The sequence below is a fragment of the Corythoichthys intestinalis genome, chromosome 14 (assembly GCF_030265065.1).
Source record: "Corythoichthys intestinalis isolate RoL2023-P3 chromosome 14, ASM3026506v1, whole genome shotgun sequence".
Lineage (NCBI taxonomy): Eukaryota > Metazoa > Chordata > Actinopteri > Syngnathiformes > Syngnathidae > Corythoichthys > Corythoichthys intestinalis.
In genome coordinates, this window is record NC_080408.1 from 43,482,343 (window position 1) to 43,498,774 (window position 16,432).

Sequence of the window (16,432 nt, forward strand, 5' to 3'; positions counted from 1 at the left end):
GATCTTCACAGACTTTCTCTGTGAACTACACCAACCAACTTCCTGTCTGCCTTAACATGACTCACCACCCGCTTCCTTGTATCCTACCCACACAGTCCAGAGAATCCTCCTCGGCTTTCTGTGATGTCATTGCCTCTTTTGATTTGCTGGTGGCCCTATTCGTTGCTCATTGTGTTTCAATCTATAGACCGAGACTAATAAACAGCCTGACTCTTTTCATCCTTCTGCTGTGAATTTAAATGAGTTTAGCACTAGTAGATGCCCAATCCATTTGAACTGGGAGGCTGTCAGCGAATAAACGAATGTTCATTTGCTGCCAGTCTTCCCACTGGATTGGATGTCCAGCGCCGTCCATGGCAGCCGATGAGTTAAGGTGACATGAATTTTAAAATGAGCACAATTAAGTTCTATAATAAGTAGGGCTGTCAAAATTATCGTGTTAACGAGCGGTAATTATTTTTTTTAATTAATCCCGTTAAAATACTTGACGCAATTAACGCACAAATGGCCCGCTCAAACAGATTAAAATGACAGCAGAGTGAAAGGTGTACTTGTTGTGTTTTTCGGAGTTTTGCTGCCCTCTGCTGGCGCTTGGGTGCGACTGATTTTATAGAGACTTCAGCACCCATGAGCATTGTGTAAGTAATTATTGACATCAACAATGGCGGGCTACTAGTTTATTTTTTGATTGAAAATTTTACAAATTTTATTAAAACGAAAACATGAAGAGGGGTTTTAATATAAAATTTCTATAACTTGTACTAACATTTATCTTTTAAGAACTACAAGTCTTTCAATCCATGGATCGCTTTAACACAATGTTAATAATGATAATGCCATATTGTTGATTCATTGTTATAATAAAGAAATACAGTACTTATGTACCTACCTTATGTTGAATGTACATATCCATTTTGTGTCTTATCTTTCCATTCCAACAATAATTTACAGAAAATTATGGCATATTTTATAGGTTTGAATTGCGATTAATTAATGTTTAAGCTGTAATTAACTCGATTAAAAAATTTTATCATTTGACACCCCTAATAATAAGCCATATATTAACAATAGTCTTACAAAAAACCCAATCAAAAATACAATCCAATTCATTGCAATGGCAGAGAGCTGGGCCAGGTTTGTTCACATATCAACCATAAGATGTCACAATAACCCACAGCCCTACTGTTAAATATTTAGACTAAGTTTCATATTTGAGACAAATTGACGGCGATAGATATCCAATCTAGAGTTGTTCAATAATGACTTTTTAACATATATCCCGATATTGTCCACCTCCAAACATACGATACTGATATCAAACCGATACCGATATATGCGGTCCTGGACTTAACATATGATGGCTAATTGTATTGTGATGCCCCTCTGGACGCAGAAATAAGAATCAGGCCTGACTGTGGTCATCTTTCTTTTGAGCACTGATACTTTTTTCTAAAACTAAACAAATCAATAATTTCAATAATATCAAATGAAGTTACAAATACAGTGAAGTATTTGTAGTATATATGTAAGTACAGTATGTACTTGAACAGCAACCGGTAGTACAGCTCGCAAGCAAAGAAATGATGTAACCATATTTAACCACAAATGCAAACAAAACAAAATATTCACATCTCCAATATACTACACAACACTCATGAATTTAAAACAAAGGAACGAAATAACTTGCAAGCGTTGCTTGTATAAGGCACAAACAACGTGGTGAGGTGGCAATAACTGCTATGGTACACTGGCTGCAGACATTAGCTAGTCCAATTAGCTCTCTCTATTCGCAATGAGCTCACCTCGACATATGATTACGTCGGCAGAAAGTGCTGGAACCTTTCAAAGCTAGTTACGCAAACTGCCAGCAGGGGGGCGTAAAAAAAAAACACAGGCAAGGCAATAAGTTTGGCCCCAAAACCAATAATTTAAAAAATCATAAATCGATATTATCCGATATAAATGCTTTTATCGGCCGATATTGCAAAAGTCTAATCCGATCCATTTGAACTGGGAAAAGCTGGCAGTGGATGATCGTGCTGATATCTGAGACAATGCGAGCCGATTTAAAAAAGTTAAAGAAAAAAAAAATCAAATGAATATGAATGTTCCAGTGTATTGTGTAAATAGGTGGTGGAGCTCTTAGGAAAAATAACATAACCTCTATCAGGCAGGTCCATCACCTCTCCTGCTAATTTATTTTTTGTTTCCTCCATGTTTGCCTTCTGACGCTATTACCCTCTACAACCAAATTAATTTTCCACACCTGCCCTTTCTTTTAGTTTTACTACAAACAATTAGGAACAGTGGCCTTAATCAAGTGTTGCCAGTGAACTTGAAGTGGCACGGTTATGAAAATACTGCCAGCGAGAGATGGATTTTGCAAAGGAAATGAACACAATGTGTTGTAGCCTCTCGGCTGTTTTGGGAGCCCACGCTTTTTTAACAACAAGCAGCCTCCCCTGTCTTCTGGTCTGAATTGGAGACGTCAGAAAGACCGCTTGTCCTCTCTGTCGACCTCTCGGGGTTGCGGACTTTGAAGCTGGAGCGTAATGAAGCTATCTAAAGACAGATTAGGGTGCATGGAAAAGAGACTAGGTGGAAGTTACGAGGCCTTTGCTTAATATCTGCCATGTTTGGTCATTGTGCTGCTGAGCTCCACATAGTTCTTTTGAACCCCAGCGGTCTCGCTACAAGCTGTTAGAAAAGCCAGCTCAAATTCTAATGGAATAGCGTACACATGCTATATATCACTTAGAGGTGCTCAGATCTTTGCTTTTTGATTAGTGTTGCACCGATACAATTTTTTGGGCCCGATACCAATACCACTCCGTTTATATATATGTATACAGTATATAATTTTTTTTTTGTTTTTTTTTCCCAAAGAGCTACATACTTGGATGTGAAATCATTGCTATCATGGCTTTGTCAGCCTGCGGCTTACTTTGCGAAACAGTTAAAAGACAATTACAATGTAAATACAGTAGAACTTTTAATTGCATACCTGGTATGGGTAACAATAGTTAAATAAACCTTTGGCCCTCAAAGGCCAAAATAGTGCTAAATTCGTGAACTTTAAGCATGTATAATACTAGCCCAACAGTAAGAAAGTAAAAATACATTCATAATAATAAGGTGGGAATCAATGGGCACCTAACGATTCGATTACAATTCAGAGGCTACGATTCGATTATAACCCAGCTATTAGCTGCTTTTAATGGTTCATACATTAGTTAAATAAGTTGTACAAAAATCCTCTCAGGCTTAAATAAACAACGATTTCAGTATCAAGTAAACAGTTCAAAACAGTAAATAAAATACTCAAGTGCCCATTCTGTATCAGCAGCTTTAAACTACAGTCAATAATTTAATCTTGTGAATCAACCGTTAAAGTTAAAATTGCTCCCGTTATTCCATAATTTCCCTTCTTTCTACTTTCGACATGTGAAAGTTTTAAAACTATTTCATCTTTTATAGATGGATTCAAGTCAAGATTTTGCCGATTTAGGAGTATTTTAGATAAAAAGTTAATAAGGTTTGTTTGGAAGGTTCGCTACAACAGCCTTCCAGGGAAGTCTTCTGCTTTAAGATGGCGGCAAGTCTGTCATTTCGCATCTAGTTTTCTATACAGGCGCTGCTAACGCCACCGAGTCCATCATTTCGCATTTAGTTCTTTATACATGTGATATCTACTGTAGCATTATGTGGGCGTAGTTTGTAGCGGCTGTCGGTAGCAGTCAGGTATTATTGTTTTTTTATCTAGCGGCGTGAGTTGAGCATTGTCATTACCCAGGTAATGACAAGCATGATGATGTTTACTCTCTGTCCGTTCCTCATTGCGTCCCGAAGATCGTGCTGACTGTGTTTTAGTTCCGCTTTACTTGGCATATTTCAATAATCGGAATTTGGACATTTGTGAATTGTTCTCAAATCTTCCACGGCCGAATCGCGAATAATCTAAGAATTGGTAATTTCGCACACCTCTAATAATAATCAACTCTGAATGAACTGAATAAACTCGCCGATACCTATGCCACTATTTTGAGCAGGATCGGCCCCCCCTGCCGATACTGGTATCGGTGCATCAGTAATTTTGATTATTGCTTAATCTTTTAGAGACAGTTAGATATTGTCCAAATTCTCTTTTTTGAGCCGCTTTAATTATTGGCTGTCGTCACTGTCAATGAAAGTCTGAGTTGACAATAAATATTTCAGATTTTTTTTTTTAGTGTTCAATGAAAGTGTACTCATGAGTATCTAAGTGTTATTTACTCCTTATAGATTGTTTTTTAGTGAAATATTTTACGTAAAAAACAATGTAAAATGTATTTTTTTCCTAAATTTACAATTAATTTTTTTAGTTTGAATTAAAAAGCAAAAATGAAAGAAATGATCTGTCGTACTCAATGACAGCAGACTGATGATTGTCTTTGATTCCTTTATATATTTTTTAAATAAAAATGGAAAACATTTCAAACATATACTTAAAATATGTTAATATAAATAAACAATGTAAATTTACTGCTGTAACGCTGGACACACGGTGGATTTTCTTGAGAGAAATCAACATGGGTCCCCAGAAGGTTAGCGCTGGTGGTGAAAAAAGGAAAAAGGTGACACTTTACCATTGAAATTGAAAAGTGATAGAAAAATCTGAACGTGGTGTGCGTGTGAGTGAACTGGCTAGATAACATGGCCCACCCACACACACACACGCTGTCTCCCTCCGACCTGTGTTCGCCAGTAAGTTAAGGTGACAATAAAAACACTTTTGTTAATGTTTTGCGTGTCTTATTTAATGCGTTTAAGTTAGACAACACGGCTCGCCGTATCCACATGCACCTACCCTCTCCTCCCACCACATTTTGCCAGTCTCTATAAGTTAAGGTGCCATAAAAACACTTTTTAAAAAAAATTCCATTCGTTATTATTATTATTATTCCGATTTGTATTTATAATTTATTTGTTTTACTATGTGTAATTGCTATTAGTAAATGTACCTGCAATCAAAATATAATGTATTCTTAAGGGAAAATCCCGCTTGACATACGACCATTTCGACTGACAAACCATATCCTTGAACGAATTAAATTCATATGTAGATGTACCACTGTATTTTAATAGAAAAGGCGAGAAAGCAAACTGTAATTCTCTGATGTCTAACACTTGATCCTCTGTTTTGCCCATGCCGGCACTGGGTCAAACAAACACATCCATCCTGCGGCTCCAATGCAAGAAATGACCCGAATCACAGCGCTTTGGTTTAAGGCGTGACTGTCAGGAAATGACTTCCTTTGATTTTCTAGAATCGATTTATCATAGCGGGACAAATACAGACCCACAGGATAAGGGAGAAACAATTCTGGAATTTACAGGTCGTGCAGTTAATCAAAAACATTGGCTTCAGCTAAAGTATGTTTTATTTTAGTTTTTGATTGCTTTCATTGTGCTCTACCTCTTTAGAGAGTAGACAAGTGTGTTTAGGTGAATTAACAGTGAATTAAATTATCCAGATAAAATGTTTTTTTATGTAATATGTTTAGATTCATCTGTGAAGATAAACACTAATCCTTATCCATCTCTGTTTTACTACAGGTTTGTGAAAGCGGCGCCCATGTTTCTTGACCAAAACTTCAAGCGTCTCACTAAAGTCAGCAATTACTTACCTCCGTTCGGCTTCAAAACCCAAGGTAAGAATTAGAAATAGTCATTGTTTTGAACCTCCTTTCGTGGCTTGTTTTTGTATATCTCATGAACAGTTTGTGTGTGATGTTGATAAAATCATGCCCCTTTAGTTTTGATGTTGCTGTTGACTTTTTTAACCATCTGATTGAGATCAGTCATTTTAACTATGCTTCACATTCAAAAGAAGAGTTGACATCATCCGCTTCTTATCTAGACATAAGAGTCTGACTATGAGTGTGAAATACATGAAAAACGTTTCATAAAAAAAGCACTTTACAATCGATCGACAACATTTATATGTGGTTCAGTGATGTACTTCTGAGCATTGAAACAATTAGATTGAATGTTATCACTAAACATTTAACTCTTATCAGTCATCAAACCTTTTTCAAAACTTTTTTTTGTAAGAATGTTGAATAGAGTGCAAACACCTGCGTAAAATCAGGATAACAAAAGACACAGTGCTTATAAAGAATTGTATATTTGCTTCCTTTACACTACAATAAGCCAGTTTCATAGTCTATTGTGGAAGCGGTAACATGTTGCATCTATGACCTCCACTTGCCTGTTTGCACTTTGACGCAACGTCTGGGCATGCTCCTGATGACATGTTAAAATAAGCAGCTCCTACTATAAAGTACCTGCATTTCATTAATTGTCCATAAGGGCTGCAGTGTTATGGCTGTTGGATGATGCAGCCAGATGGAATGCCCTCTCTCACATGCTGTTTTTGGCTGTCTGAGTGGGACGTAACAGTAGCAGTGGCATTATGTCATGCTCCCATTTATTGGATTGACTCAAATCGCACATCATTGGACACTGTAATTGCTTATATTAATGACATACAATACTGTATACACCTTGAGTTTAAATAAGTGTTGCACGGATACCATTTTTTGGCTCCAGATACCGATTCAAACGCCCAGCTGTATGGTATTTGGCATCACGATACTGAACTGTTGTATGTTTTTTGCAGACAGTACAATATGTACTTTTCGTTTGTTCATCACTAGGAGATGTCCAATTAAAAATATATTTTTTTGCAGTAAGTATTGAGAGAAAAAATGTCAGTGGTACCTCTACATACGAAGTTAATCCGTTCCAGGACCTTGTTTGTAAGTCGAAATGGTCGTATGTCGAGCAGGATTTTCCCATAGGAATACATTATAATTCCATTAATTCGTTCCACAGCCCAAAAACCTTCACTAAATCCTTAAAAAATACTGCTGGTACTATTACAAATGGCAATTACACATAGCAAAACAAATAAATTATAAATCAGAATCGGAATAATAATAATAATTAATAATTCCTGTATTAATGTAACAAATCGGGTTCTAATGTGGCGGACGTTTTTTGCTGACCCTGAACGCACCGCGGGGCTAACGTGCCAGAGACAGACCGGTGAGCTTGAGTTTCACTTTCACTTTGAATGTTTTCTAGAGAACACCGTCAATTGCGGCAGACAGAAGGTGTTTTTGTTTTGAATAAGTTGTGAAATAAATGATAAAAACGTGTCGAAGTTGGCGATTTCTCTGGAGATGTTACCACAATAAGAATTGTCAGCTTAACTTCTAAAGACTGGCGAACGATGGTCGGAGGAGGACCGTGGAGATGTATTGTTGAGCCATTTCACGGATGCCCACCCTACGCTCATATTTTTCTGTCATTTGCATCTTCATTTAGAAGGTAAGCGTCAACTTTTTCCTTGTTTCACCACCTGTACCAACCTTTTCTGAAACCAGTGTTGATTTGTCACACAAGAAAATCCGCCGTGCATTCGTCTGCGGTGCTGCCATTGTCGTCGTATTTCGAGCATGTCGTCGGATGTAGAAACAAATGGCGAGTCAAATTTTACGTCGGATGTCGAAAAGTTCGTGTGTCGAAGCGATCGTATGTAGAGGTACCACTGTATATGTATTTATATATATTCATATACAGTGGTACCTCGACACACAATCTTTTCGACATCAGACATAAAATTTGGCTCGTCATTTGTTTCTACATCCGACGACATGTTCGAAGATACGACAAACTATGAGAGCGCTGCAGTCTCTTTATTTTACCGCAAGACTGGCGCACGGTGGATTTTCTTGCGAGAGAAATCAACATGGGTTCCAAGAATGTTAGTGCAAGTGGTGAAAAAAGGAGAAAAGTGAAGCTTACCATTGAAATGAAGATGGAAATATTAGGAAAAATATGAGCGTGGTGTGCACGTCCGTGAACTGGCTCGACAATACGGCCGTAGAATGTCTACGATCTCGTTGGTCCGCCTCCGACCTACGTTCGCCAGTCTTTATAAGTTAAGGTGACAATTATTATTGTAGTAACATTGTCAAAAAATCGCCAGCTAAGTCAGGTTTTTAATTATTTATTTCAGAACTTGTGCAACACAACATGCCTACTGTCCGCCGCAGCTGAATAAACTAAAAACTATGAAAGTAAAAAGTCCCTCACACTGTCATGTCAGCCACAGGGTGCGTTCAGGTACATCACGCAAAACACATCTGCCACATTAGAACCCGATTTGTTACATTATTACAGGTATTATTGTTATTATTACAATTATTATATTATACTGTAGCTGTGAGCAACGCATTAGCCTAGCTAATGAAATATTTCAAATAGATCTTTGTTATGTTTCTTCTTGGGAAAAAATTTTGGGCAAAAAAAATCTCATTTTTCATGATATGAAGCAATTTCGCTGTGGCGCGACATGGTGAGGCTGTCCGACTTCGATGCAGCCCACCACCATAACTTCAAAAAATCCTAGGGGAAACCAAAAAATCCTAGCAGAAATCCTGTGATTGTTCTTCATAATTTGTTTTGCTCCGTGTAATTGCTATTTGCAATAGTATCAGCAGCATTTATTACGGATTTAGTGTAGGTTTTCAGGCTGTAGAACAAATTAATGAAATTATAATGTATTCTTATGGGAAAAACCTGCTCGACATATGACCATTTCGACTTACAAACAGGGTCCTGGAACGAATTAACTTCTTATGTAGAGGTACCACTGACATTTTTTCTTTCAATACTTACTGCAAAAAAATATATTTTTAATTCAAGTTCTTACCTACATGCTATCATGGCTTGGTCAGACATTAAGGTCATTTTCTTCCATTGGTGGTGCTAGACGTCCAATTCATTTGAAGTGAGAGGATCCTCTCACTTCAGACGGATTGGACATCTCCTAGTGATGAACAAACGAAAAGTACATACTGTACTGTCTGCAACGGCATGTTATTTTCTAGTACTCTCCAATACCGATGACGTCGTTTTTAGTTCGGTATCTGCAATACTAGTGTTGATTCAATACTAGATTAAATGGTGAAAGTTATAGTGAAACGGTGGAGAAAATTGATAGATTAAAAAAAATTACAAAATTAATTTTTTAACTATCACCACATTTGCGTCTCAAAGGTTACAAAAGTGCAGGCCAAAATACCTTTCTTTCCTCACTTGATCTTTTATGTTGTTTAGGCTGTACCATTTTCAGCAAGAAGTCTGTGTTTATATTTTGCGTGATACTTCCAACCTTCCTCTGTGCTGCTCCTAAAAGATTTTTGTCATTCAAGAGTAGTGTTGTGACCATTTGACAACTTATGGCCATTTGTCTTTTTTGCTGCCTGGAGATATACTCAACAGAAATGTTTACATTCCGATACTTAACAATTAGCTATCATGTCATCCCTTGGAAAGTAAATTCTACACACCATCCTACAAGCATGGATCCAGGTGTGGTCCCCAGCCATATGTTTATGCTGCTCGGAGTGATGCTTGATGCCAGACATCGACACCACATCCAAACAATGGCCTGTTGTCTTTCTCGCTTGCCTTCAGTAGGTTAATCATTAGGCTTGTTTGCCAGAATGAATTAGGTTGTCTAATGTCAAACACACTTATGTCGAGGCTCTCCGAGTTTTCAGTTTCTTATGCACAGTCATATGCAAAACATAACTCATCATACTGGAATATAGTGATAGTTGGATCATCAAAGCCACAAAATGGTGACACAATACATGTAGACCAAATACTGTAACGATGGTTCCAAAAGGTTCAGATACTTTTTCATACCACTGGAATTTCTCACATTTCTGCATAAAATCACCATCAAATGTGATGTGATCTTTGTCAAAATCACACGGATGAAAAGATGTCCTTAAACTAAAACCACCCAAACATTTATAGGTTTTCATATTTTAATGAGGATAGCATGCAAACAATGACAGAAGGGGGGAAAATAAGTAAGTGAACCCTCTGCCTAAGGAGACTTAAAGAGCAATTGAAACCAATTTTTACCAAACAATTTAAGTCAGGTGTGTGCCCAATCTCTGATGAGTGGTTTGAAGCTGCCCTGCCCCCACTAGAAAAAACACACCTGGTAAGAACTGTCTTGATGAGAAGCATTGTCTGATGTGCATCATGGCTTAGTCAAAAGAGCTATCTGAAGACCTGCGATCAAGGATTGTTGATTTGTATAAAGCTGGGAAAGGATAAAAAAAACATCTCAGACAGACAGTCAGAGAAGCTGTCTACATATGGAGAGAGTTTGGCACCGCTGCTTCTCTCCCAAGGAGTAGCCGTCCACCAAAGATGACGCCAAGAGTTCAGCGCAGCAATACTCAGAGAGGTAAAAAGAGCCCTAGAGTGTCTGCTAAAGAGTTACAGAAATCACTGGCACAGTCCAATATCTCTGAACACGTCAACTATATCTAAAACTATGGTCCAAGAATGGTGTTCATGGGAGGACTCCATGGAGGGAGCCACTGCTGTCTAAAAAACTATTGTTGCTCATTTAATGTTTGTAAAAAGGCACTTGGACACACACTTGGTGGAGGGAGCATCATGATTTGGGGCTGTTTTGCTGCCTCAAGGCCTGGACAACTTGCAATCATTAAATGGAAGAATGAATTCAAAAGTTTATCAGGATTTTTTTCAGGAAAACCAGAGGCCGTCTGTCAGACAGTTGAAGCTAAAAGGAGCATGGTTGCTGCAACAAGACAATGATCCAAAACACAGAGGGAAATCAACTTCAGAATGGTTTCAGAAGAACAAAATACACATTCTGGAGTGACCAAGTCAAAGTCCAGATTTGAACCCCATTGTGATGCTGTGGCATGACCTAAAGACAGTGATTCATGCTAGATATTAAGCCTGAACGATATATCGTTTAAACATCGCCATCGCGATTTGTGCATGCGGGATAGTACCGTCGCAAGGACGTGCGATAGTTTTTTATTGTTTTTTTTTTTCCAATCCACAAACCTTTGTTCTGCTTAATTCGCTCGCACAGCCTCCCTCACCCCCTCTCCCAGCTTTCAGTCACTGCGGCACTTGCTTATTAAAGTTAAAAATGGCTTTGATCTGGCCAAAGAAGCCGACTTGACACAGGCAGCAATCTCTCAATCATCGTTTAACTTGTTAAATAGTTTCTGCAAGGAAGCGCGGGCTGGAATGAAGGTGTGTGTCTGTGGGGGGGATATGGAGACGTTCGAGACATACAGTCAACAAGTATTTGATACACTGCCAATTGGCAGTGTATCAAATACTTGTTCTCCCCACTGTATAAAACAAACACCAGAAGTGAGTATGAGGAGTTTGAAATTTCTACATGCCACTCCAAGAGTCACAGCCATGTTAGGTAAACAGAAGCATTTCATAAAGCCAAACATTTTTCTACCATAGTACTTTATTCTTGTTTAAAAATGATTCGGTGGGACAGTTATGATAAAAAATGATCATAATTATTACATTTGAAGTGCTTAAAAAGCATTTATTAATATATACCGTAATTTTCGGACTATAAGCCGCTACTTTTTTCCTTCATTTTGAAGCCTGCGGCTTATAGTCCAGTGCGGCTTATTTGTTGATTTTTTTTGGGGGGGGGGGGTCAATAGGCAACTCATGCCTCCTAGCATGCATTGCAGTACTATAGATGTAAATAACGATCAAAATGCATGTTCTGTGCTAATTATTATTATTGGGGGAGACAGTCAATCTCTTCTGTAACCTGCTGTCAACACTGTTGTTGTCCAACATGCCTCCTAGCATGCATTGCAGCGCAACAGATGTAAATAACAATAAAAATTCATGTTCTGTGCTAATTATTTATTCAGTTACTGTTCCAGTTGTTTCATTAATTGCTTGTTATGGTATTTGGTAACACTTTATTTGAAAGCAGTGTCATAAGACCGTCATAATTATGACATGACACTGTCATGGGCATTACTGAATGCTCATGACAGATGTCATTAAGTGTCATCTGGCAAATTATGTTACTAACTCCATTAATGTCCAGCTCGGATCTTTTACATCTATTCAAAAGTGAGATAATTTGCCGAATAACACTAAATGACATCTGTTATAAGCAGGGGTGCACATAATTTTTTTGCCCAGGTTCTCAGAGGAGGACCTGGAGATGTGACTTGGTCCTCATTGAGCTTGAGAGCCGACCCGCCTGATGCGATAAATTTTTGACAAGCTTTACTTAGAGCCAATTAACTTTAATTAATTATATTAACAATTAATGCTTCATTAACATCAACTGGCACAACAAAATTGCCATTACTTTGAAGTGAAATGTAAAGAAATAAAAAGCACCAATTCAAAATAAAGGGCATTATACGGCTCCCACATTAACTCCAACCCTTTTTAAAAGTGGGATGTCCTCCTCATAAGACCTTATTGAACGTGCATGTTTAGCTTTGTAAAATGCGAGCAAAAACACGTTTGTCAGTGCATGTCGCTGTTCATTACCTTTATTCCGCCACTTGTCCATAGGGCGAGCGGGGTCCTGTTTGACATCGATAGTTTGCTTAATTGCCACAGACTCTGTTTTTTTTCGTGCTTTTCAAAGTTTGGATGGCTGAAATTCTTTGACCCTACATAAAATGCGCTGCTCTTATCGGCGACATTGGGATTCTCACAGCACATTTTGTAACGCATTTCCGTGCGAGCATCATTTGCTTCTAGCCATGGTACCTCCTACTTTTCAGCAAAAGTTTTTTTTTTCGGTAACTCCGGTGACGTCTCTGTCGTCTGTCTGTCTTTTGACGGGGGTGGGGGAACACGGAAGTAATTACTCGGTGTGGCTTGCCTCTTTGACATTTTGAGAAGTTATTTTCTCGTGTCCGCCGCAAATACGGTGGTCAGCCATCGGTACGCAAAAGCGTATGGAAGTCGTTGAGGGCCAGCGCGTTTGTCTACGTCCGGTACGCATGCGCGCATGCGGACCACTTATGTGCACCCCTGGTTATAAGCATGACAGTGTCATGTCATGATGACAGTCTCATGGCGCTACTGTCAAAGTGTACCAAATAACATAACTAGCAATAATGAAACAACTGGAACAATAACTGAATAAATAATTAGCACAGAACATGAATTTTTATTGTTATTTACATCTGTTGCGCTGCAATGCATGCTAGGAGGCATGTTGGACAACAACAGTGTTGACAGCAGGTTACAGAAGAGATTGACTGTCTCCCCCAAGGGAGCAGTGATGGCCAAATGAAGCTTCTAGAAGCCCAGAAGCTTAGCAGCCAATTGGTTCAAAGCTTCATGGTGGTTCATTTGGTCTTCTGCCCGTCGTATGGTGCCGCAGTCTAATGATGTGTTAACGGTTAATATCTTATGGTGTAAATATCCCATAATACAGTGAGGACAGCTGCGGCCTATAGTCCAGTGCGGCTTATCTATGAACAAATGCCATTTTTGTGTCACATTTGGTGGGTTGCGACTTATAGTCAGGTGCACCTTATAGTGCAAAAATTACGGTATATGTATAATATATATACGATGGAATACTGTACACTGTGGTCATGATGAGTCATCCAAAGTCTTTCCAAACAGCTATTTAAGTCATTTAGTAAAAATTTCTTTAAAAAAAAAATATATATATATATATATTTTTATAATATCGCAATATATCGCAAACCCCCCAAAAATCGCAGCAATAGTTTTTTCCAATATCGTTCAGGCCTACTAGATATCCCAGGAAACTGACTGAACTACAACAGTTTTGTCGAAAAGAACGGGCCAAGATTAGTCCTGAACGATGTGCCAGAGTGATCTGCAGCTACAGAAGCGTCTGGTTGAAATTATTGCTGCCAAAAGAGGTGCCACAAAATATTAAATGTGATGGTTCACTTACTTTTTTTCACCCCTTCTGTTGTTGTTTGCTGACTATCCTCATTAATATGGGAATGACGGGAAAATGTGGACAAGGCATGCATATCAAAAGTAACAACCTATTGTTCATTGGAGTAAAGCAGAAAGAAAAAGTTTTGCCAGGCAGCTTCTTCAGATCCAGTATTCAATGGTTGATTACCATTTCAAGAAGGAATTCCTTAATCTCTATTAGGAGGGCCATTGGTCTGAAAGATGTGGAATAGAAGCCGTTTATGTCAAATCTAGAAGAAAAAAATCCTCAAGTCAGAGGATGAGGTGGTGCCCGTCGTCTGTGGGTATAACATCAACAAACAGTGTGGATTAACGTGACATAGGGGCCGTTTACATGGTGACGCGGTGACACCAATATGCAACGATTGTGTTGCAGAATGGCCTCGCCTTTACATGGTGACTGCAAACTGGAAGGTGAAGACGCAAACTTTTGATTCCGGCCTCCATTGCGGAACTATTCGATTGCGGGGCTTGCTCCGCAACCATACAGTATATATGGAACGCTCATGCTCCGATGACGTCAGCGCTCGCACACGTCACTTTAGGCATGCGCAATCGCTGCTAATAAACATTCAAAACGGCAAACATGGCGGAACGTCACCTTTAATTTCCTCTTTTTATAATATTTTTTATTTTAAATATATTTTACGTTCGTGTTTTTGTGCCTTTTGAATTTAAAGGAAAAAAAGCGTGGACGGCATTGCTTCGAGTGGGCGGGTATGTTGTCTTCCGGCCTGAGGAGCTTGTTGTCAAGGAAGTGCCTCATTGGCTGTCGCCTTGTAAAACTGAACTGCCCCCTCGGACCTGGCATGAATACTACATCGTTTTCACGCAGAATTGCCAAACTGTTCTAATGGAGACACACCTAAAGCCTGAGTTATACTCCCGCGTTGCGGTGACGGCGTAGCGACTACGGCGTCATTCGACATTCGATAGTTCTGCGGTGAGGGAACGCGTTGCTCTGTAATTCACCGCCAAGCCACTAGAGGGATGTGGCGTTATGTTTGTACGGTTTTGGGGCATGATTGTTGACTACTTCCGCTAGTCGGAGAAAAAATCAACATTGCAAGATGGAACTCTTGAAAGTAAATATTCTGCTCATCAACACTGAATAAATATTGAACATACAAATGTTGACGGGCAGGCGACGCAGAAGACTGTTTCGAGGCGGTCTGGCCGACTTTTGATGCCGCACAGAGAGTTTTAGACTCGGGTGGAGAGAGCTAGCTGTGGCGGCTAGCTTCAAACTGGCGTCGAGCACTGCGTTCAAGGTCTGCAAAGCCCTCCAGCCTGATTTGTTTGCCGTGTCCTACAACCAGCCAGTGGGAAGCCATAGCAGATTTCTGGCGTCTAGGGAACTTCCCAAACTGCGTTGGGAGGCTTGATTTTAAGGTTATCATAAAAAGCACCGAGGCACTCTCAATCAGTGATAATGTATTGTGTGTGTGAACTGTCTGCTATTGAAAATTAAAGATCAAAACAACTCTTTTGACACCAAATCTGTGCTTTATTCTTCATATACTTGAAACATATGTACACAGTAAATGATGAAGTGCACCAACCAAAAATACGACATAAAGTGATAAAAAGTTGGCAGTTTTTGGCCGACTGTGTCACCGCTTCGTGTGGCCACTCGATTCCGACCACCCACGTCTCGGTGGTTCTTCCTTTTATTTATTTTTTCGATCACCGACCTTGCCATTTGGCAGTCACAATAATAATTTCTTGACGAGACTTGCTCTTCGATGATACTCCCGTCGGCTTGGTGCATTTTTGCGTGTGGAAAATAATGTTTGATTCTATTCTACAATGGCGGTGTTTTCGCCCGGAAACAACAGTCTGAGCGGACCAATCACAGTCCGTTTTCGCTACGTCAACGCATCTACGCGACGCGAAGGTTAGAAAAATCGAGAGTTGCGCGTCAGGCTACGCCGTAGGGTCGTAACTCGATTCTTCCTTGACGGCGTAGGTCTGACGCGGAAGTATAACTCGGCCTTAAGACGGAACCGTGTAAATGCAAACATGAAATGTGTCTTATTCCAAGAGTGTCATCTTGTAAACGAATATAGAAATAATAAAACTGAAAAAAGACTGATAAAAAAACCCACAACAATTTGTGTTGGTCTTATATACTGTATGTCATCTCTTAACTAGAAACTAGTATTTCAAGGCACCAATTTAATTTAACTGTTTATCTGCCAAGTGACTATGGGTAATTAACAACTCCAGTAATGACCTGGCATCCACATACATACACATAAGCATCACATTTTGGGTCAAGTAGGCCACAATATTAACATTTGATATTCAAGTTTGACTTACAAAATGTTATGTCATGTGGACATCAGGTGTGTTATAATTACATTATTTGTAATTTAAGAATAATTATTGAAAAATATTTGTTTATGAATACAGTTATAAATAATAAAATGTTAATGAAAACTTAATAATAAAAACAGAAATGCACTTTGGTTAGGGCCACTAATAACACTCTAAATTATTGGCTGCCATTTAAAGCGCTAGACATCCTAATCTGAAGCGAGAGGGTTAGCATCAAATGAAC

At 38.9% G+C, this 16,432-nt stretch overlaps 1 protein-coding gene across 4 annotated transcripts in view; it reads left to right on the top strand.

Moving 5' to 3' along the window:
* Positions 1-16,432, top strand: part of st3gal3b (ST3 beta-galactoside alpha-2,3-sialyltransferase 3b) — an 88,812-nt gene that overhangs the window by 23,290 nt on the left and 49,090 nt on the right. For all 4 annotated transcript variants that reach the window (XM_057858365.1, XM_057858367.1, XM_057858366.1 and 1 more), the window contains one exon: positions 5,596-5,690. In XM_057858365.1, coding sequence (XP_057714348.1) covers positions 5,596-5,690 — 95 coding nt within the window. The remainder of the gene's footprint in view (positions 1-5,595; positions 5,691-16,432) is intronic.